Source organism: Polypterus senegalus, chromosome 14 (assembly GCF_016835505.1).
Source record: "Polypterus senegalus isolate Bchr_013 chromosome 14, ASM1683550v1, whole genome shotgun sequence".
Taxonomy (NCBI): Eukaryota; Metazoa; Chordata; class Cladistia; order Polypteriformes; family Polypteridae; genus Polypterus; species Polypterus senegalus.
The window spans coordinates 63,894,018-63,919,130 of NC_053167.1; the positions used below are offsets into that span (position 1 = coordinate 63,894,018).

The following is a 25,113-nucleotide window of genomic DNA, read 5'->3' on the forward strand; positions in this document are numbered from 1 at the left end:
TTTTCATTTTAAAATGCAAATTCTAAATTAAAATATAGTAGTGTGGACATAGCCTTGGGTCTCTTGAATTGTTATGGACAGATAAGAGGGTCTTTCAGGTACTGCCTTAAACTATGCCATTTAGAAATTTATTTCATGCATTTTAGTTTTCTTTGAGAGGAAATATTGTGAAATTTACCTTTAACCAACATCCATCTGAGTGTGTCACAATTGAAAATTATATCTTTTTAATAAAGTGGGGTTGCATTGTGCCTTAGTGTGTAGTAATGCCACCTCTGCAGGAATGTCTGCTAATGCTGGTTAGGGTGACTGGTGAAACTGAATCAACCCTGTGTGTGCGCCAGTGCATGTGTAAGTAGACCCCTTTGATGACACTGGCGCCCTGTCAAGTGCTGCCAGGATAGTCTTCCCACAACCAAAAATTGGATTAAATCGGAGGTAGGCAAAGTCGTTCCTGGAGGGCTGCAGGTTTTGTTCCGATTTGATTAATTAGAAAACAATCCTTGCCAATAATTTAATTTCATGGCTTGTTAGTGCTTTAACTCTACCATATCAAATCATACTCATATCCTAGATTTTTGTTCCTTTCTAAGGATGTCATCCAAATGATTTGAAGTCTAAAAAGGATGAATACTTTTCAGCCCCTCACTTTTTTTCTTCACTTTTCTTCCACGAATTTAATTAAACCAAACTATGCATGATAAATACACACTGGTGTAAATGAAAACAAGCTAAATGGAGAAATGTTGGTTTCTGTTGTCATTTGAATCTCATTGCTAATAAGGAGCAATTAAAAACCAAGAATACTAAAATAAACAATAAGGGGTTCAAAATCTTAACAAGCGAGACAAGTAAAGTGAAGCAAAAGTGTTACTTGAGCAATAAGTGATTCTTATTAAGTAACTGGGTTGGAACAAAAACCTGCAACCACTGCAGCCCTCTAGGAACGACTTTGCCTACCCCTGAATTAAATGGATTTGAGAATTTTATGTTGTAATGTTTTAGTTCAGTAAGTCTAACAATTGCAACCCACCAAAGAGATCCTTTTAAGAAAGGAAAAAAAAAAACTCTCTAACTTCACTTGATTAAACTCTTCCTTGCTTTCGTAAATATTACCCTTCACCACTTTTGCGAACCTGCTTTTCTCCATGCAGAATATTACTTTATTCTGTGTTGAACACAGGGATCTGAATTAATTTTTTTGGTCAGTGCACAGACAGTATGTGGGGAAAGGGGCCACAACAAACCAAACTGCCTCAAAGCTGGACGTATTGCCACTGAGAAATTGGTAACAAGAACCAGTCCTGCTGGACCTCAAAGTGGTCAGCAGGGCTGCCATATAAATCCAAGATGCTGGGTATAAGTCCTGGTACTGATGAAATCTACTTATTCTCAACATGCCTGTATGGCTTTTCTAGTTTCCAGTGACAGTTCAAAAATATTTTAGATTAAATGGCAACTCTAAACTGGCACATTGTGGGTGATGAGTGTGCCTTACAATGGACTGATGCCTTCTCTTCAGTTAGTACCTGCTCTACACCCCATTCTGTAGGAACTTATTCCAGTTCCCTGAAATCTTGATCAAGCATAATAAGCAGAATCAGAAAAGGGACGTATGCTCTAACATTTTATGCACAGATTGCTTTCTCCTCTAGATGTTTTAATTGCATAAAATGAAAATCACTTGATCACATTTTCAGCTAATTAAAATAAAAGGTGAAGGATTAAATATCTTTAAATATCTGGGAATGCAGCTGGATGACAAATTGGACTGGACTGCCAATACTGATGCTCTATGTAAGAAAGCTCAGAGCAGACTTTACTTTCTGAGAAGGTTGGCATCCTTCAACATCTGCAGTAAGATGCTGCAGATGTTCTACCAGACGGTTGTGGCGAGTGCCCTCTTCTACGCGGTGGTGTGCTGGGGTGGCAGCATAAAGATGAAAGAGGCGCCTCGCCTGGACAAACTTGTTAAGAAGGCAGGCTCCATTGTAGGATTAAAGTTGGACAGTTTAACATCTGTGGCAAAGCGACGGGCACTAAGCAAACTCCTGTCAATCATGAAGAATCCATTACATCCACTTAACAGTGTCATCTCCAGACAGAGGAGTAGCTTCAGTGACACACTTTTGTTACTGTCCTGTTCCACTGACAGACTGATGAGATCGTTCCTCCCCCACACTATGCGACTCTTCAATTCCACCCGGGGGAGTAAATGCGAACATTCATTTTATTTTAATTCTTTGCATTTTTATTACTATTTAATTTAATATTGTTTCTTTGTATCAGTATACTGCTGCTGGATTATGTGAATTTTCCCTTGGGATTAATAAAGTATCTATCTATCTAAATGAACATGGATAGATAATCAAGTTCCTGCTTTCAGGGGTATTCTTCAAAAGGACAACACTGTCTTATGGGGGAGCTTCAGATGATACTGCACGACGCAAGCTTTAAAGGCGATTAGTTGCCACTTTGACAAAACTGTGTTTTCAGTATCTGAAGAATCTGTTAAAACGTGCAGGCATGCAGAACCAGTTATCCCTTGTAGTTCACGGTGGTGGCCTCTGTGTCGCATTTCTGGACGGCAGCCAACGGCGCTACGTCACACGAACGACTCTCGGTGTTCGTGAAACTGGACAGCGAAAGAACTGAAGCTTCTCGGTTAAAAATTCAAACAGACGTTTTCGTTGCTCTAGCTCACACTGCATTAAACACTTAGCTTTCGACCTTACAAAATGAGAAACTTCCTGCAATGACTCGTAAGGCTTGTTAAACGGATGCCCGACTGAAGCGAGCAGCCAAGCGAAACGCGAAACTGCCCACGCGTAGCCCCTGCTGCACCTGCTCTCCACCCCCGTAGGAGGTGCGCGCCACCGTGGTGACAAAACCCTGCCGCAGCCCGCGAGCTGTCGATTAGAAAGAGCGCGCCGCTCTGGCGACTTCCTCGTGCGCTCGCGCTGCACTGCTCCTCTTCCCGGCTGTCTGTACACGGCGGCCCACGGCAGGATAACCGAGCAGCTTAGCCGAACGAGACCAAGCGCGTGTCCCGAGACACTATCAAAAGTCAAGATACTTACTTCTTTTTTAATATCAGCCATTTCATCTTCGGTTAGCTGGGGGAGATCCATTGTGGCTGCTTCGTGTTTACGAGTCTTCCGGATTCAAACAGGACGCCAGCACCGTCCCTATTTATAAAACTCGGCTCGCCCAGAGCACACCGAAGTCGCCTTTTCCTACAGGCCGCTGTCCTCGTAGGGCAGATCTCAAGTGTTAGACGTCGCGTGGCCCGAGGGTCGCCAGCTCCTTAACATGCCCGCCTGACGGCCAGCCGTAGCCCGAGAAGCGCCACAAGTTAGCACGCTCGGCGTTGTGCCCGACGAGAAAATCACAAAAGGCTTCCTGTTTCCAAAGAATGACGTGAAAAGAGAAGTGACAGAGCCGCGCAAACGGTTTCCCCTTTCTGTGCTCACCTGGCACGTCATTCTGCTTTTTTTCTAATGGTGTTTCCTTTTATTTAACGTTAGCACACGTTGTGTTACTGCTAATTGACATTTGAAACACAAAACACGTTAAATGACGACTCCAGCAACCATAAAAAACATTATTAGGAAAAGTTTAAACTTTTCCTCGTGACCCTGCTCATGTTAGAAGGTGGGTGGATGGATTTAGTGACTCGTGTGCCTTCGCCATTTCAGTTTTGAGTCCACAGCGAAGTAACAAATGCGGGAGAAAGACACTGGGAGAGCATACAAACCCAGCAAAGACCGTGTCCTTTAATAACGTGCCACTTAAAGTCCTTGTGTGATTATACTGTAAATATTTGAAATCGGTACAAAAATATTCAAAGATTTAGCTCTATTGATTTATGTGATAAAAATGAATTTACATTTTGTTACCTAGTGTTATTGGTAGTGTTTCATATGGAATACATATATTTTATTATGACATGTCATAAGAATTTGATTTGCATAATGAGGTTTGAAATAATAAACATTGATAACTTATAACAATTTATCTTATGATTTTACTTGAGCAGAAATAGAATTTAGTTAACCAGGACACAACTGAAGAAAATGATTGTGTTAAAACAGAAACGCAGTTTGATAACCTTTCTGTCTCTCTCTTTTTTTGTTTTTTGTTACTTCTGCTATAGAATAGATGGTTACGGTAACTTGGTATTATTTTGATGCTTTCATAGATTATATTTCTTTTTTCACCCTTCTTTTTCAGGTTTTTACATATTATGGTAAATTAAGCCCTTTTAATCTAAAGGCAATGTAGGACAGATTTTGCATTATGTGTTAATCCAAAATGACCAGGCAGTTTCCAAGGTGAGCATTCATGAGGTTAGAAAACAATTTTCTGTCATTCTGAATGCAAAATGGAATGCTTTACGCCCCTAGGGAGAAGCAGAGGAGGACAAGTTCATAAGACAGGTAAATGTTGTGACACAGACATGCAGTTTGTCAGGTAGCAACTAGGATAATAGGCCAATAGTACACCATTTTGTTTCTTACTATTATCAATTATAATGCTCCTTTTATATTATTTATAATTACTTTTATGTCAGATTCATGGATTTAAAAACATACATGTTTTATCCTAAATGTCAAATACATTTTTCAGTAAATGGTATCTATTCAGGTACTGTACTTTGAAAGGGTGAATGGAGAGAGATGGTTACACTGTTGATGGAACCCTTCCCTAAGGTAGGCTTTTTTATTCCTGTAGATGTTTGTTTAAATTTATTGTCTTTACCAGTATCTCATACAACACAATCAGTTAAAATCTGTTTTATGACACCCACCACAGCTCGTGTTACATAGTTTGGGCTTTTTCACTATTACAAGCAGCTTTGTGGTCATGTATTACTTTACTGATACTTAGGAGAGGATAATGGTGACTGCATGTGCTGACCCTTTTTTTAGATTAGCCTATTAAAATCTAGCATCAAAGTCCATATTGACTGGCTTTCTACTGCCTTTAGGTTTCAAAGGGAAGGTTCATTACTCTTTTCCTGCAAAAATATATTCTGCTAAACAATTCCTAACAGAAGCACTCCTCATGCTTCTAAAGTTAGTGAAGTTGTACAGTTTACTGAAAGTAAAAGATCTGCTGTGAATGCTACCCAGTGTTGATATTTTGGCACTGGAAATCATTGTGGTATGTATAGAATTCAACTGTCGAGGCCTTATACTACTGGTGTTATTTGTATATTAGTTGTCTTCACTGCAGTCCCCGCATGTAATTTTCTTTTGTTTATAATCGATTAAATATTTGACTTATTTTAAATTATGATTTAGACCACTATAACCTTAATTAACATGATAGACACTATATTCACTTTATGGAAGTATAGAAACAAGATATACTGTGTGTATATATACAGTATATACTGTATGTGTATATATATATATATATATATATATATATATATATATATATATATACACTAGCAAAATACCCGCGCTTCGCAGTGGCGTAGTAGTGTGTAAAAGAAGTTATAAAAAAGAAACCATTTTAAGAATAATGTGACATGATTGTCAATGTAATTGTTTTGTGACTGTTATGAGTGTTGTTGTCATCAAGGATTTGATTATCATTATTTGTTTCAATCAGGTTCGTATTTGGAGGATGTGTTGTGTTCAAGTAACATTCCGTGTTTGTCTAGTCTATCTCTGACCATCTCATCTTCGTTGTCAACCGTTGTAAAGATAACAGGTTTCATTCATCGAAATGATCACTACCCAAATCGGTTCTCGTGAATCTAAGATGTTCAACAGGCATTCCTGGTATTAAGTTATGAATTTGCCTGCGAATATTTAGCGGCAGCGTGTCTATGAACGTAAAAAAGATTTTCTCGCACTTTTGCTGAGTTTGTGCCAAACACTATTCTATCCCTGACCATCTCATCTTCGTTTGCATAAGCACAGTCCTTCACCAGCAATTTTAACTCTGTTACAAAGTGATCAAAAGTCTCGTTTATACCCTGCGTCCTCTCATTAAACTTGTATCTCACGAATATCTTATTCATCTTATGCATGGCAAATGCCAGCGGCAGCGTGTCCATGAACTTAATTTAAAGTTAAGCTTTACACCTTGCTTTCCTATTCGTTTGCATAAGCACAGTCCTTCACCAGCAATTATTTAATGTTAGCTCAGCCCAGGCACTTAAAAGTTTCTCTCGCACTTTTGCTGAGTTTGTGCCAAACGCTATTCTATCCCTGACCATCTCATCTTCGTTTGCACAGTCCTTCTCCAGCAATTTTAACTCCGTTACAAAGTGATCAAAAGTCTCGTTTATACCCTGCGTCTTGTCATTAAACTTGTATCTCGTAAATATCGTATTCATCTTAGGCATGACAAACGGCAGCAGCAGCATGTCTATGAACTTAATTTAAACTTAAGGTTTACACCGTGCTTTGTTTCCACAGTAGCTGCACTTATGAATATGCTTGTATGTGTCACTCGCTTCATATTCTTTTGCTGCCTTCTCAATTGTGTAATGCATTTTTTGTTCAGCACTCTTTGGAGCTCTGGCTTGTTCTCTGCGTACTGCGTTCACAGTCGGTTCACGTGAGCCGCTCTGAGTACATGCATTGAAGGTTCTCAGCTGTGCTTGTGCTATCTCATCCGATCTTGCGATGTCCACGGCTTTATTTAATGTTAGCTAAGACCTGGCACTTAAAAGTTTCTCTCGCACTTTCGCTGAGTTTGTGCCAAACACTAGTCTATCCCTGACCATCTCATCTTCATTTGCATAAGCACAGTCCTTCACCCACGAATATTTAGCGGCAGCGTGTCTATTGCATTGCTGCTGACAGACGGCCTTATATGGGCAGGCACTCAATTACGTGGGAGGCGTGACAATGAGGGACGCAACTCCGCCTCACACGGCAACCGAGCTGCAGGCTATGGCCGTATATATGTACGTAAGTAGGTTCCAGTTATGACCATTACGTGTAGAATTTCGAAATTAAACCTGCCTAACTTTTGTAAGTAAGCTGTAAGGAATGAGCCTGCCAAATTCCAGCCTTCTACCTACACAGGAAGTTGGAGAATTAGTGATGAGTCAGTGAGTCAGTCAGTGAGGGCTTTGCCTTTTATTAGTATAGATATGTATATGTGGTATATACTGTAGATGCTATATATATAATTCACTAAGGCAAGACAACCATGGAAAGCGGATTCACTGAGCCGCCGACAAGTGAGACACCTATGGCGCACACAGGAAGGAGCCACACCCACTAACTCCAAGATCATTAGATATGACGACAAATCGCAGGGCCACGCCCACAAACTCGGACGCGGCGACACAGAAAAAATGGCGTAATTTATATTCGTCTGTCGTAGAGGCCACATGCAGTGCAGGTCAGGTTAATGTCATGCACCTCCGAGCTACGTTGACTGTTCATAGAGGCATGTTTCTCGCGGAGGTGAATTGCCATATGCAGCGTGTGTAACGGTTTTGCGAGGGGTATCCCATGGGATCCTTAAAACAATCCTTTACAACTGAGGTTAAAGCACAATGAAGTAAGCAGTCTTTAAAACCGAGTTTTGGTTACACGCCGACGCGTGCACCATAGCAAACTGTTTTACACGCTACATACAGCTATTCGCATCCGCAACGAACATGCATCTTCTTAGATTCTCCTGCAGGAACACAGAACACGGAAGACGTTTCCCTGCCCACCAACACTCTTTTTTCACCGGCCGGCGTCTACCCTCGCTCTCTAGGCATTCACACTGCCTGCCCATTTGCCCAGACGCAAAAACTCACCGACCACCCAGTTAGTCCCTTTCGTCTGTGGTAAGAGTCCACATGCACGTATTGTGTTGTATTTTGCTCTCTCCAGAGTTCCATCTTTTCATTCACTTACTGTTGTAATCTCACACCAACACGTTTTAGACATCCGTGTCTTTCCAGAAGTGTTTAGCATTCAATAAATAATTATGCATTAGATTGATCATGTGTCTAACCCAGCGCAGAGAAGCGTGGGTAAGCCGTTGAACCCCATTCGGGCTGCAAGCCGTGGAATTCCCACTAAGTGTGACTCATACGCTCCCATTCATTACGTCCCTACCCTTTGTACACACCCCCCTCCCACCTCGCTACTACCATGGTCGGGTGTCTTGGTGGATTATATATAGAAAAGCAGTCAAAACCGAGGGGTATCCCATGGGATCCTTAAAACATTCCTTTACAACTGAGGTTAAAACGCAATGAAGTAAGTAGTCTTTAAAAACCGAGTTTTCGGTTACGATGCACGACCGCGTGCACCATAGCAAACTGTTTTACATGCTACATACAGCAATTCGCATCCGCGACAAAATGCGTCTTCTTAGATGCTCCTGCACTTTGTTCACACCTCCCTCGCTACTACCGTGGTCGGGTGTCTTGGTGGATTATATATAGAAAGGCAGCCAAAACCGCACAGAGCAATGAAAAGTCTAGAGTTCCATCTTTTCATTCACTTTTTGTTGTATCCTTAAACCCTCCCTTTTTAGACAACTGTGTCTTTCCAGAAGTGTTCAACCATCAATAAATAATTATGCGGTGTTTGTTTATACCGCGGGTTCACTATTGTGTTGTATTTTGCTCTCTCCAGAGTTCCATCTTTTCATTCGCTTACTGTTGTATTCTCACACCAACCCGTTTTAGACAACCGTGTCTTTCCAGAAGTGTTTAGCATTCAATAAATAATTATGCATGACATTGAGCGTGTGTCTACCCGGAGCAGAGAGGCGTGGGTAAGCCGTTGAACCCCATTCAGACTGCAAACCGTGGAATTCCCACAAAGTGCAACTCGTACTCTCCCACTGGTTGCGTCCCTACCCTTTGTACACACCCCCCTCCCACCTCGCAACTACCGTTGTCGGATGTCTTGGTGGATTATATATAGAAAAGCAGCCAAAACCACACAGAGCAATGAAACGTCTATGTCAGTCACAGGTGTATCTGGACTGTCTAAAGACGACGACTCAAGTGACGAGTTGGAGCTGGGCACATGAGCGGGCAGCGCTTACTGAACGAGAAATCAGCAGACTAGCATGACGGACGGAGCTGAATGGACGTCCTTCTCCTCTCCTCCCGTTCCACACTCCGCGCCGTACACCCCCATCCCTCCGTCTGGCAGGCGAAGGCGCGAGGGCGGTCCTCCAGTTTTCAGTCACGGACGATTGTGTGTTGGTTCGTTCCGTGCATTGTTACAATGTTGCTTTTCTTGCTGATTTATTACATTACCGATTTTTCAAATGTTAATTTTCTCCCTGTGCTTAAAAATCATTAAAAAACCGGCCTGATTATGCGGCGTATGGTACACCGCGGGTTGGCTAGTATTTGTTATTATGGCTGGTTGATCAGTAACCTTATGATGTGTTGGTTGAAACTGTAAACGAGTCTCCTGGAGTGAATGCCAATGGTCTCATAACTGTGTTGCCAGAATGTGAGGAAAAATGGCTGTACAGGATAACTGAGGTTTTTAATAATCCTGTTTGCTTTTCTGAAGCAGCAAATTTGGCATATATCATGGACAGAAGGTAGCTTGGTGCCAGTAGCATTCTGTGCCACCTTCAACAGCCTCTGCACCACTTTATGATCTTGAGCAGTGCAGGTGTCATGCTAGGATGTGATGTAGCCAATGAGGATGGACTTGACTGCGCACCTTTAGAAGTTTGTGAGAACAGATGGAGAAATCTGAGCTGACCAATGATATCAGAGGAAATAGAGGCATCAGTGAGCTTCTTTGACAAGAACTGAAATATGTTGTGCCCATTTCAGTTTGTCAGAGAGATCCACTCAAAGAATTATACAGCTGCTCACCCTTTTGACAGTATGCCCTTTGATATAGTTGGAAGTGTGGTCTGCCTTCTGCTTCATGCTCCTTTATTTAGTTTTGCTGACATTGAGAATCAGATTGTTGTTCTGGTGCTATGGAGTCAGTAGGTAAATCTGTCTTTAAGCTATCTTATCATTGGTAGAGATTGTGCCTATGGTCGTGGTGTCAACAGCATATTTAAAGATGGACATGATGCTAAATGTGACTATAAAATCAGAGGTGAACTAGCGCTACAGAAGGGAGCTCAGTACACTATCTTGTGGAGTGTCTTGTGTTGAGGATCAGCGTGCAGGATGTGATGCTGCCAATCTGCACATGCTGATTGCACTTGGGTACGATTTCCTAAACAAACAAAATGAGGTGCTGCTAAGTCCTAAGTGTAATTGAGGAGTCTGGTGGTCAGCTTTGCCAGTTCAACACTTAAATACTGAGCTCTAGCCTATAAATAGGACTCTGTCATAGCAGATTTTATTATCCACATGTGCCAGGAATCTACAAAGTGCAAGGGTTATTGCATCCTCTGTAGACTTGTAATGTTATGCAGACTGGAGGTTAACATGACTATCTGGAAAATTATTTTTAATATATCCCACACACAGTCTTTCAAAGTACACTGGTCAAATTAATGGTTCTTGAGCCAAAACACTATCTATCCACATAAAGTGATAAATTTTGATATTATTATACAGTGTTAGTTGAAATGGAAACAAGTGTGCCAGACCAGTGAGTAGGCAAATGTAGTTTTTCATTAAAGGATGATGTAAAATGTTAATCAGTGCAACTAAGGAGACTAGACATGTTGTATTTCACTAGTAAACTTATAGATCTGTTTGAAACTCATTGATCTGTATGTATGTATAATGAGCAGAATAAAACATAAAAAGTCCATTATAACACAAAATTACATTATATTATAAAGAGCATGTTTTTGATTACAGAAAAAATCCAAAATATTGGAATGGGTCCCCAAAAAATGGATACAAACACTAAAACTTACTACACCAAATTTTCTTACAGTGGTAAACAACAGAATGTAATAAGTATTCAGGATGTTTCATTTTGTAAATTTTCTGTTAGGGGTTGTGATATTAAAGCCATGCTTTTACAAAATGAAGCACCCTGAATATTTCAGTTTAACACATTAACTCCCCACTGGCTCAATGAGGCAAAAAATGTTGTGTTTTCTCTGAAAAGAGGTTATAGTGGGTCCATAGCATATTCTGTTGTTCCCCAATATAAAAACGTTCAGCTTTTACATTTTCACTTTTTTGTCTTATGAGTTTAGGTAAAATGGGTTTCAGTGTTTGTACTTTACTACATTTAACTCTAGGCCTATAATTATTTCCTTCCTTATCTGTAGACATGTAATATTTTGTCTCCTTTGGTTTTATGTCTCCAGTTAATAATTATATTCTGTTGGATGACTAATACATATGGCATGGTTAAGCTTGTCATACATATTTGTATTATTGTATCCTAGTTGTGAATATCAATTTTGTTTGCTTTGTATTACAACATTTGGATTTTTCTCTTTATTATTTGTTCAGCACCACGCTTCTAAGCCCTGAGGAAGTCACAGTGGGTCACAAAATGAGTTAGCAGTTTTATCATTGAGGTTGCCTTTTTTCCAAAGCTGGAACACTTCTTCAACACTTTCCTTTTTGTGGCTTGGACTGATACATTCTCAGGGATGCTGCCTCAGTTTCGGGGACCCTTTTCAATATTAAGGACTTTCTCCTTAAGCAAAGAACATTTTGTTTATTGTACAGTATAATGTGATTTTGTGTTACAATAGAATTTATATAGTTTTTATTTTGCTCATTGTCATACCTAAGCATTACTGACATTTCTGTGGGTTTATTTGTAAAATATATTTACTCTTTTTTTGTTTAATTCATTAATAATTGAATGTGTTGGTTTAAAAATGTTGCTGGTATTTTTTTGTATTATGATTTCATAATATGATTATTAATCATCAATTCGGATTTAAAACAAAAAGTGTAAATTGGGCTAGAAGGGATATACAATTGTAGTAATTTATTGTTTTCAGGTCCTTATTGTATGTTTGGTAAATACTGTTGTAAGTTTGTGTAACACTTTTGGAAAGAAAAATTATATACTTTACTTATTTGTTGAGAAGAAATGAAGACAAGCCTTTATCAAACAGTAATAGTAGTTTACAGTAATTGGAAAAGGGCATATAATACCAAACATAGGTAACGCATTAATTTTTTTTTAAATAGAAATGCGAAGGTTATCTTGGAAATATAAAACTCAAAAAGAAACATTTTAGAGCAAGATGTGTGCAGCATTGCAAATCATTCACATGGTTAATCTATGGTATATTTAGTATGGAATTGTCATCTAGGTGTGTCACAGGTCAGTTACAAATAATATGTAATTTTATGTTCTGTGGAGAAGGCATTGAAACATACAGTATTTTTAAAGATACAGCTATGTCATAAAGATAAAATTATTTTATTAATCTCATTCATCCATCAGCTTTATCCTGGGTAAAGTGATAGGAAACTAAAGCCTACTCTGGCAGCACTGGTCACAAGGTATTATTTAGCCTTTAGTGAAAATCACTACACCTCAAGGAGTGCTTTGTGGCGGATGGCTGGGGCCCTTGCCCGGCCGGGACGCCTGTCCCTTGCATGGACTGGGGGAGCAAGCCTGGTCAGGACAGCACCTCCCCCAGAATGCTAGATGGCAGCCCCACTGGGTTGCAGTGGTGCCTGGGACTCCCACAGGGCTTCATGGGAGTTGGAGTTTGATGCAGCCCTGTTGGGATCCGTGGGTGCCGCCAGGGAGTGCTGTAGATGCTGCTGAGCCCTAGGGAGCAGCTGTGCTGTCGGTAATAGGACATCAAGCACCTGGAGCACTTCTGGGTGTGCTATAAAAGGAGCCAGCAGCCACTAATCCGGGAGCCAGAGTTGGGACGAGGAGGACGAAGCTTGCTGGAGGGAGAGTGGAGGAAAGAGAAGGAAAAGTATTGTGTTGTGCTGGAGACTGAGTGTTATACTTGTGGGGAATGGGGAAGGCGTTTCCCAGAAGGGAAAAGAAAATAAAAACTGCTTGTGTGATTTGAACCTGTGTCCCATGTTTGTCTGTGTCAGGGCTAGCCTTTACTGCTACCTCACACCACATTCATTCAGACTTGGTGGAAGTAAACTTAAGAGCGTGTGGGAGGAAACCCACATCAGCATGGGATGAACACATAAACTGCGCAAAGCAGACATACCAGTTAGGAGCTGAGCAAGGTTCTCTCTTAACGCTGCCTGCAGACAACGCTGCCTCACTTACAGCTCAGTAATGTTCTTAGCTCTAGGAGTTCCACTGTAATTCAGCTTAGCATATTGCAGGCTGAGGCAATGATAGTACAAAACAGTAACATACTGTGAAATACAGGAGGTGATGCTCTGCTTGTAGATTTACACTAATCACATGTAGGGCATTGTAGGTCCAGAAGGAATCTAAAAACGAGGGACACAACTGAGCCTTTATCAACTTAAAATAATTAAATTACAACCAAGTAGTGCAAAATTGAAAAAATTAAGGACACATAGAAATATGTTTAATGGTTATGTGAAGTGTACATCTACTTCCATGTTCTTCTCTGCCTACAGCAGAGAACTGCAGCAAAAACAGAGTAAGCTAAGAGGGCCAAAGTAACATCTCAGCAACCTGTGTTCACTTTATGAGGGTTATAAACCACAGTTTTTTTTTATGGTTTTCCTTTCTCTTGAGTGGTACCGTGATAGATTTTGGAACATTTAAAAGTTATTTGAAATTTATAATCCTGTTTTCTATTTCTGAGGCCTGGACAAGCCTGAAGCTTGGTGGGCTTTTAGTAAAGCTTTTTTGGGCATGCTACCCTGGCTTGTTCTATGGGTGTTTTTCAGAGTCTCACCCATTTTGCCATTTAGTGTGCTGCTCCATTACAACAGAGTGAATAATAAGCCCATTGTATTACTTTATAGACCATCATGTATGTTAAAACATCAAAAGTTGAACACAACAAAGGCAGAGCTGTGCCACATTTATTTTAGAACAATATTAGTGAAGTCCTGCCAAATTGTGAGGAAGATTTGCAAAGACCCTCACAAGGAACGTTTTTGATTTTTTCTAGTTTAAGATAATACATTGGCTTTCCATTGAATTATCGAGGGCTCATTTAGAATTCTTCTAACTGAGTAAGTATTTCTAAGTTTTATTCCATGAGTTTGTTTGGTTAAAGAAACAAGCATATTTCTTCAAAATGGACTTAGTGCTGGACAGTCTTAAAAGAAATGATTTAGTGAGGAAGGTGCTTGATGACACTGTTTGCTGTTAGGATCCTGGCCCTGATACATTTTAGATAATTTTTAAGCTTGGAAGATGTGTAAATACTCATGTATAAGTATAATACTGTATAAACTTTACAATGTTTGAATGTATGTTATAAATTTAATTCTACTGAAATTGTACAGGGGTGTGAACTGTGAAGTTATTTTAAAAATTCTGAAGATGATATATTCTCCTCATTATTAGCTAAACTATATTCAATCATAGATATTCATGAACAATTAGGAAAGTCGTCAAAAATGGTATGTTTCTGAAAGTCTGAAAGTGTAGCTGATTAGAGCATGCATCCATGTTGTCATTGTGGAGGTATGTAAAGGTCTGGATACTTAACAACTTCGATAAATGAAATATTGTGAATGGTAGAGAGGGTTGGGATATATACAGTATAATTATCTTGCACTGCGGGCAGAATAGTATAGCATCACTGCCATAAAGTATTTCTTATGTTGCTTCCATATTTAATGCAAGTGATACACAATAGGTTTTCTAATGTGGGCACAGAAGACAGAGAGGAGTTTGACGAAGATTTCCAAGTCTATGCAAGTAGATGCATTTTCATTAGCTTCTGATTATAGTCCTGGAGCACAAACATTCACAATGCACAAGTGAAACTGTAAGGTAGATAATCCAATGTCAGCCTCTGCTTTAGATCTTTGTGATATTGTGTTTCGTTTTTTTTTTTTTTGCTATCTATATGAAAGAGATTACAGGCTTCAGGGGCGGCACGGTGCCGCAGTGGTAGCGCTGCTGCCTCGCAGTTAGGAGACCCGGGTTCGCTTCCCGGGTCCTCCCTGCGTGGAGTTTGCATGTTCTCCCCGTGTCTGCGTGGGTTTCCTCCCACAGTCCAAAGACATGCAGGTTAGGTGGATTGGCGATTCTAAATTGGCCCTAGTGTGTGCTTGGTGTGTGGGTGTGTTTGTGTGTGTCCTGCGGTGGGTTGGCACCCTGCCCAGGATTGGTTCCTGCCTTGTGCCCTGTGTTGGCTGGGATTGACTCCAGCAGACCCCCGTGACCCTGTATTCGGATTCAGCAGGTTAGAAAATGGATGGATGGATGGATGGATTACAGGCTTCACCTGCTATGTGATGATAATTTGTTCCTGAAAGTGTTCCCTGCACCAACACATTAATTTTATCTCAAATAACATCAAAATGCATTAAAATTGACAGAACTAGTTTAATATTTGTTGTAAAATGTAATCCCAAACATAGCAAAGCAGTCTAGGACCTTCACTAGCCAACCCAGATGATGCACACTTTAGACCAGATTGTCCCTGACGATTATTTGCTGGCTTCTGGCCTAGCAGGCCCCAAAATGGGAAACTGGCTTTCAAAGCTCAGAAAGTTCATAATAGTCTCACAAGAATGAGTATTACTGTAAACCTGTGGCTTGTGCACAAAAGAGCAAACAAAGGATGATTATAAATAAATAATTTATTGGACAAAATAGACAAATACAACAAAAATACTTAAAGGACTGAAGACAGGTAAAAATGGGTTGCTGAAAAGGTGAGCCTACAGCAGACACATCCCAAAGCGCAATCCACAAAATCCTCAAACAGAAGCAAAACGTTCATAAACAAAATCAGAAATATTAGTAAAAAAACAGCAATAATTACAACTCCCAATACAAACTCAATGATTGCCTACCTTGAACCTTCTCTGCCCTCACTTTAAAGAGAGGGGGCTCTGAAGCTGGGATGTCAGGGTTGCCCCACCTCCTGGGGTTCCATAACACCCAACATAAGCAATAGAGACACATTTAAAAGGAGAGTACATAACTGCAAACATAACACAAAATACATAAAGAAAACATTAATTACACACACAAACACAAACTAATACATAATAATATTAGCCATCAAAACAAATCAAAGACCTTTTATCGTAAATAAAGAATAAGTTCAGTATTTGTCAGATCAAAGTTATTTTTTCACAGTTATGCATACATTTACCATGGGAAATTGTGTTCTTAAGCAAAAGATTTTTTGTACATTTCCAAAAACACAGTGCCTACTGTTGTGATTTACTGTACATTGGGCTCACTGGGCATTTTTGTGAAGTGGTTATTTGTAAATGGGAAGCTTGCACAAATAAATCTAACGTTTTGTAAAAGACTTCTTAATTTATTTAGAATAACACAAAAGGTTGGGGCAGTACAAGTGATTCAATTTAACTTGCTGTTGGAAAACATTGAAAAATTGAATAGGTCAGGAGATGTGCTGTCCTCTGCTGTCATTGTGACAAGAGGCTGCTTTAAATGGTTGAGAATGAAGGAGATGGGTCCAGAGGTAGAAATAAGACAATGTCATTCATTTTCTTCCAAGTCTTGGTTTTCCTTACAGACAGTAAAAAAGCCCGGTGCCTTCCTTTAGTTGGAGGCTCCCATACGGGCTCTGCACCAGGGGAGTCGCCCTACCTGCAGGTGCAGCTGCCTTCAGCATTGGTCCAGTAGCCTCCTGGCCCCTGGCTCCATACAGCTTTCGCCGGACTGAGACTCAGGTTCCCCAGTGACGCTGGGGCTCACTCTCCCAAGCCTCACTGACTCCCGCTGCCTTTCATGGCAAGCCAACCACCTACTTGGCCACTCCAGTTCCTGGAGATTACTCAGCTGGAGGGACTGCTTCCTGTCCTGAGTGTCGGCCATACACTCCTGCTGAGGGGCTCTCCTCCAAGCTGCTTGCATCCACCAGCCTTCTCTCGCTCATTCGCTCCCACATCGGCTCTCTGCACCTCCTGCTTTCTTCTTATTTCTATTAACCTCCATTCTCTTTCTTTCTTCTCTCCCCTCCACACTTGCGTTTCTCCTATTTATAACGGGGACATGACACAGGTGTGGCGATTAGCAGATTATGGACACGGGTGATCACGCACCTGTGCAAGTCAGTGTGGAAACACCCACTCCCGTATCTCTCCCAGGAACTGCTCCGGCCACAATACCAGCGAGTGTGGCGATTATTTATTTAAAAAGCTGGCCTTTCATTCAGAGCTGCGGACCTGCTATACCACAGCAACCGAGAGTGAAGAGGCATAGACGAGGACCAGCACCTCCAAACCTGAGGCCATGGTCCTCAGTTAGAAAAAGGTGTACTTACTCTCTGAGTGGGAGGTGAGGTATTGCCTCAACTGGAGGAGTTTAAGTAGCTTGGGGTCTTGTTCACGATTGAGAGGAAAAGGGATGGTGAGACTGACAAATTGGGGCAAAGAGGGCAGTTAATGGGGTCACCATACCAATTTGTAGTGATAAAGAAGGATCTCAGGCAGAAAGTGAAGCTCTTGATTTACCAGTCAATCTATGTCCTTAACCTCTCCTATGGTCATGAGATGAAAGGACAGATGCAGTTGGCCAAAAAGTGCTTTCTCCATACAGTGGCTGGGCTATCTCTTACAGGCAGGATGAGGAGCGCAGACATACTGGTGAGGCTTGGAGTAGAGCCACTGACCCTCCACATCGAGAGGAGCCAATTGAGGTGATTCAGGCATCTGATATGGATGCCTACCTGTGGAGATTTTAGGGGCACAGCCAGCTGGGAGGGTACCTAGGGAAGACCCAAGATTACACTATATCTCCCAGATGGCCTGGGAATGACATGAGTTCCCACAGTTGGCCAGTGGGGCTGGAGAGAGGGATGTATGGGCCCCTCCACTAAGGCTGCTGCACCTCCCCCACCCGACCTGGTCCCAGATAATTAGTGGAAAATGAATGAATGAAAAAGTCCGTGACTGACATCTCGAAGAAGTAGTGGCACTCTATAATAAATACAGAATGGTCACTAGAAAGAAGTGAGAAGAACAAAGGACTAGGCAGGCAGGCAGACATAAAGTCTAAGATCAGGCTAAAATTCAGTAAGAAAATGTTTAAAAATTGGCGATTAATCCAAAACTGCTTATTGACTCCACACCCATTTACATTCAAAGGGAAATATTATGTTGATAAATGGCTGCCAAGGAGCTCCTCAATATTCTGTGTCTACTTCTAGGAATTCAGCTATTTCTTGCATGGTTGCCTGGTTAAAGACACAATCACAAGCTCGGGGGCACAAGAGAAAATCGGTGGTGAAAAAGAAAGCCAGCGTGCAGAGGATTGTTTTTTCAGATATCATAATGCTAGGATGTAAGGCATACTGTGCTGCTAGCAAAACAGAGGTGGCTTGACAGAACAACATGCCAAGTGACCACCGGTAACACACATCGCCACAGTAAACAATATGGCTGTTTCCAGAAAAACAAACACAAAATGGCAACAGGAACAGCAATAATACATGACTGTGAGAGGAAAAATTAACAATTTAAAAATGAAATATTTCCATTCAAAACTTCAAAATAAAAGAAATATATTCACGACAGTGTGGAGAAAAGTGTTATCTTCACTTGCTTCCTCAAACACAAGCGTCATCAACACAAAGCTAACGTAATTTACAGATTTTCCAACTGCTCTGTTAATCTCTACGCTTACATTCCAAATTTTCTGTGACAGACTGGCACCCGATGCTTACTGGGATAGGCTCCGTCTTCCCTGGATAAGCAGGCTTGGAAGTGGATGGTATTGTTAGGCATTTATTGAGCTGAAGTCTTATTAGCTATTAGTATTATTAATAAGAATTTCATGACCTAAAAATTAGGGCAGCATGGCGGTGCAGTGGTGGTGCTGTTGCTTCCTGGCAGTGAGTAGAGTGGAAATTACAAGGTTCTTCAAGTGTCAACGAGGGTGAATTGGTGTGTGTGTGTTCACTGTGTGGTAGACTGGTGCCATGTCCAGGGGTTGTTCCTGCCTTGCACCCTATGCTTGCCGGAATGGACTCCAGGTGCCCCCTGACCCTGTCCTGGATAAGTGAGTTAAGAAAATGATCAGATAAAGGGGATTAGCAGAGAAGGACTGGAACAGAAAATCTCATTATATGCAGACGATATGGTACTGTATATTTCGGACCCAGAAAATTCTGTGCCTGCAGTCTTAGCAGCACTCACAGAATTTCAAAAGCTCTCTGGTGAATTCTCAAGCATATAATATTAGATTAGACACCCTACCTTTTATCATTGCAGAACAGTTTAAATACCTCGGGGTAAACATCACAAGTAAACATAAAGCTCTATATCAACAAAATTTCGCAGTCTGCATGGAAAAAATTAAACAAGACTTGCATAGATGGTCAACCCTTGATCTCACACTAGCTGGAAGAATTAACACTGTTAAGATGAATATTCTTCCTAAGCTCCTTTTTTTATTTCAAAACATCCCAATATACATTAATAAATCATTCTTTAAGCAATTAGATTCAACAATAACCTCATTTATTTGGAATTCTAAACATCCAGTTTTATTACTGGGCAGCAAATATACAGGCGATAAGAACCTGGACACAAATAGAAGAACATACACAGGCTTGGACGCAATAGAAGTAAAATCCTGCAGTACTTCTTTGTATTCCCTGCTCTGCGCTCCAATAAACACACGTTATCGGCAATACACTAATAACCCAATTGTGCTCCACTCACTTAGAATCTGGAACCAATGTAGAAAGCATTTTAAGACGGAGAAGCTTCTATCTGTGGCACCCCTGCAAGAGAACCACCTATTTCAACCTTCACAAACATATGCAGTTTTTAATATCTGGAAAAATTAGGAATTAACTTGCTTAGAGATCTTTATATAGACAACGTCTTTGCATCCTATGAACAATTACAATCCAAATTTAACATTCCAGCTACACATTTCTTTCACTATCTTCAAATCAGGAACTTTGTTAAACAGAACCTTCCAGATTTTCCTCATCTTGCACCCTCATCCACGCTGGAAAAAATATTGCTCAATTTTAAGGAATTAGACTCCATCTCTACAATATATAAAATCATTTTACAATCCCTTCCTTTCAAAGATCCAAGAGGACACTGGGAAAAAGACCTCTCAATATATCAGAAAAGGAGTGGAAAGTAGCAATGCAGAGAATTCACTCGAGCTCCATATGCGCAAAGCATACAATTATACAACTCAAAATTATATATCGAGCACATCTGTCTCAACTAAAACTCTCCAAAATGTTTCCAGGGCATGATCCAACCTGCGAACGTTGGAACCAAGCCCCAGCCTCACTGGGTCAAATGTTCTGGGCCTGCACCAAATTAACATTATTCTGGACAAAAATTTTTAATTACCTCTCAGACAGCCTTGGACTCACAATCCCTCCTAACCCATTAACAGCTGTGTTTGGGGTTCTTCCAGAGGGGCTTAAAGTGGAGAAGGACAAACAAATTGTGATTGCATTCACTACACTGTTGGCACGCAGACTTATTCTGATAAACTGGAAGAACCCAAACTCTCCTCTTTTAAGTCAGTGGGAAACTGATGTGTTATACTATTTGAAATTGGAAAAATCAAATACTCAGTTAGAGGATCTGTACAGACATTTTCAAAACATGGCAGGATCTAATCAGTAATATTTTAAAATAAGTTTATAAAGCACAGAGAATTTATTAATTTAGGTATTTTTACAAGCCTTAAATTTTACGCCGTTTGGCTTGCTCTCTCTCTCAGGGGTGGGGATCGATCTGTTCTTAACATAATTCTTTTTTGTAAAAACTTGATTGCTATGTATTGATTGTAATAAAATTAATAAATAAAAAAAAAGAAAATGGACGGATGACTTAAAAAGGAGTTCCATTATTTCTTTTGTGTCTAAAAGATGAAATACTGTTTGCAGGTTTTTTGTAGAGAATATAATAGCGAGGATAATGTAAATAGTAAGGTGGAAAGATTTAATACTAAAGTGAGGGCTGCTGTTGACATAGTTGCACCTGAAAAGACAGTGAAAAAATCTTCTAGCATTGTTATAACATGGAAGACCCAAAGAGTGTCTGATTTAAAGAGAACATACCGCAGAGCTGAGCGTAAATGGAGGAAGACTAAACTTACTATCCACTATGAAATATTAAAAGTTAAAATAACAGAATACAATAACACTGTCTGTCTTGAGAGGCGCTGCTAATTATAAATAACAATGCTAGTAATTCCAGAGTCTTATTTTCCACAATTAATCGCCTAATAAACCCAGGTAACTCAAAGGAATGCCTCTTAAGTACTTCCAGTAAAACCTGTGAGGCTATCGCTGTATTTTTCAATCAAAAAATTAATGATATTAGAAATAACATAGTATATCCCTCCAACACTAAGGATCCTCCTAAACCCCAGCATTCTGTTATAAACAAATTAAACTCTTTCACTAGGATAGATTTACCTGATTTACAAAAAATAATATCTCAATTAAAACCCTCCACCTGCGTCCTTGATCCAATACCAACAAATTATTTCAAAGAAGTATCAGGCGTGCTAATTGATAATGTTCTTGACATAGTAAATTCGTCATTAGATACGGGGGTCTTCCCAGACTGTCTTAAGACTGCTGTAGTTAAACCCCTTCTTAAGAAACATAATCTTGACCCCTCGCTCTTGAAAATTTTAGACCCATCTCTAACCTGCCTTTCTTAAGTAAAGTTCTGGAGAAGGCAGTCATTATGCAGTTAAATGACCACCTCAATAAACATGCTATTCTTGATAAATTTCAGTCGGGTTTTAGAACAAATCACAGCACAGAAACTGCACTCGTTAAAGTAGTAAATGATTTGGGTGAATGCAGACAGAGGCCATTTATCTGTTCTCATCCTCTTAGATCTGAGTGCTGCATTTGACACCATTGATCATAATATTCTTAGAAATCGCCTTAGTCAATGGGTGGGCCTCTCTGGCAGTGTCTTAAATTGGTTTGAATCCTACCTGACAGGGAGAAAATTTTTGTTAGTTGTGGTAATTACAACTCAAGACACATGATATCCATATGGTGTTCCACAAGGCTCTATCCTGGGTCCGCTGTTATTCTCAATCTACATGCTTCCGTTAGGTCAGATTATCTCAGGGCACAACGTGAGCTACCACAGCTATGCTGATGACACACAGCTGTACTTATCAATAGCACCTGATGACCCTGATTCTCTTGATTCACTAACACAATGTCTGACTGTATCTCAGAATGGATGAATAGTAACTTTCTCAAGTTAAATAAAGAAAACTGAAATCTTAGTGATTGCAATAATGGATACAATGAGGCTATTAGAAATAAACTGGATACATTAGGATTAAAAGTCAAGACGGAGGTAAAAAGCTTAGGGGTAATTGTTGACTGTAATCTGAATTTTAAATCGCATCACTAGGACAGCATTTTTTCACTTAAGAAACATAGCTAAAGTTAGACCTCTTATATCATTGAAAGATGCTGAGAAATTAGTTCACGCTTTGTTTTCAGTCGACTAGATTACTGTAACGCACTCCTCTCAGGACTACCCAAAAAGACATAAATCGTTTGCAACTAGTGCAGAATGCAGCTGCTAGAATCCTAACTAGGAAAAGAAAATCCGAACACATTTCTCCAGTTTTGATGTCACTACACTGGTTACCTGTGTCATTCAGGATTGACTTTAAAATTCTGCTTATGGTTTATAAAGCCTTAAATAATCTGACCCCATCTTATATATCGGAATGTCTGACACCTTATATTCCAAATCGTAACCTCAGATCCTCAAATGAGTGTCTCCTTAGAATTCCAAGAACAAAACTTAAAAGAAGTGGTGAGGCGGCCTTCTGCTGTTATGCACCTAAAATCTGGAATAGCCTGCCAATAGGAATTCGCCAGGCTGATACAGTAGAGCACTTTAAAACACTGCTGAAAACACATTACTTTAACATGGCCTTTTTATAACTTCAATTTAACTTAATTTAACTTAATCCTGATACTCTGTATGTTCAATTCTCATAATAACTATTCATGGTGGCTCTAAAATCTGTACTGACCCCTACTCTCTTTTCTGTTTCTTTTTCCGGTTTCTTTGTGGTGGTGGCCTGCGCCACCTCCACCTACTCAAAGCTTCATGATGCTCCAACAATGATGGATGGATTAAAAGGCAGAAGTCTACATGACCATCATCATCAAGCCCTTCCGTGAGAACCCTAAATCCAAAGAGGACTGTTTCATTTATGTTAGGTAGAATGCCCAGAGGGACTGGGCGGTCTCATGGCCTGGAATCCCTACAGATTTTATTTTTCTCCAGCCGTCTGGAGTTTTTTTTGTTTTTTCTGTCCACCCTGGCCATTGAACCTTACTCTTATTCAATGTTATTTAATGTTGATTTATTTTGTTTTCTTATTGTGTCTTTTATTTTTCTATTCTTTATTATGTAAAGCACTTTGAGCTACTGTTTGTATGAAAATGTGCTATATAAATAAATGTTGTTATCATTTAATAAATTACATGCTTTTGCTTAACGTAAGAAATCTCAGAAATTAGTTCTGATGTCCTTCTAGTTTGCAGTTTACCTTTATGTGAAACATTTGAAATGATTTCTCCCCTGTGATACACTTTAAGTGTTTCTCAGTTTATCGTGATGACAACTAAAGGGCCTGCATAACGGTAATTCCATATCCAACCAGGGGCGGCGGAGTGCACTAACAGTCTTTCTCGATCCCTTGCAGACCTTTCTCGGGAAATCCCACCGGGTTCCAGCGCATCTGATGACATCACTTCTGTTTCCAGCACCTTTTATGACATCACTTACAATCTTGCCTTCGATGACTCCACTTCAGGTCCCACCCCCCGATGACATCACTTCCTGTTCCAGTCCCAAATGACATCATTTCCTACCCTGGCCTTTAATGTAGCCATCTTGTTTGTATACTGGCAGTTCGGTTGTGGACTCCCATCTGTAAAGATCTGTGCTAAATCTTAACCATCTGCAGCCAGGATATAATATACGGGTGGCTGGCCCAAACCTTCTTGATGTCTTTGTGTGCTCCTTGTGACAGTGGCCTATGCTGAGTTTTAGTTGTGAATAATGACTTTGGTTCCAGGATCCAAGGAGCACAATCTGAGATTATGAGTGTTTCATATTTACAAATATAAGAGAAGACAGAAACTAGGGAGACAGACAATCATTTTTATCAGCCTGAAGTCTGAACCAGTGAACAGATGTCTAAAAATAAAGAAGCCATTTCTTAACTATGTTAGTTACATTATTGCTTTATGCCCAAAAGAACATGGAATCCTTTTATCAAGCTCTTGCTTTGACGTGTTCTGCAGTACATACCGTCCACAACGTGCATTTCCCAAGAACATAATGTACAAAACTCTGTATAGTAATGAGTGAAATGCACTTTATTCAGCACTCCTGACTTGATCGTTGCTGCTAGACAACACCAGGCATGAAGCACAGGCTCTCATATGGCACGTCAGTCACGGGAGGTCATCTAGCCAAGTAGTCCAAAAGCAGTGATGATGAAATGGCAAAGATGTTCCTCACTTTGCCAGTATTTAACACATTCTCTTAAATGGAGTGCTACTTTCCATAGTTAACTTTACTTAGTTTTTTTTTAGTTCAAGTGCCATGGAGTAAACATGAAAAAGCCAGTTGTCACTTCATATTTATTTTTCTTTTGTATTTGGTACACTGATTTAAAATACCAAGGAAACATCCCTGAGTGGATTAGGCAGGAGGTGAGCACAGCACACAAACTCCATCCTGCGTAGGCCAAAAAAGGAAAAGTTTGGTTTCAACTCAGCTGAAAAACCAACTGAAGGCAACCCGTGAAAGCAAGTCATGGAGAAGGTCAGCAGGGCACTAACATGAATATCGATGTTGCATTCCTTCATTGTGAGAAACAAAAATCATAGTGTAACATGAAAAGAAATGCATTAGGATGGAGCAGTCTGCGAATCTGAGAAAATCATAATTCTGATGAAAGCAACAAACCAGGAGATGAGAGCCAACATTAAAGATTACTGAAGGAAGCACTGCATTCATCTTCAACGTACTGTAGATCATCAGATCACGGCACAGGGTTTCTGCATTGGAAGCTATATTTGTATAACTGTCCTAGAAGTCAA

At 40.2% G+C, this 25,113-nt stretch overlaps 1 protein-coding gene across 1 annotated transcript in view; it reads right to left on the bottom strand.

The window, feature by feature from the left end:
- bcl10 (BCL10 immune signaling adaptor) overlaps positions 1-3,437 on the bottom strand; it is a 52,249-nt gene extending 48,812 nt beyond the window's left edge. The window contains exon 1 of the mRNA XM_039734874.1: positions 3,081-3,437. Within this exon, the coding sequence (XP_039590808.1) occupies positions 3,081-3,131 (51 nt within the window). The 5' untranslated portion in view covers positions 3,132-3,437. The remainder of the gene's footprint in view (positions 1-3,080) is intronic.
- Positions 3,438-25,113: the final 21,676 nt, after the last annotated feature.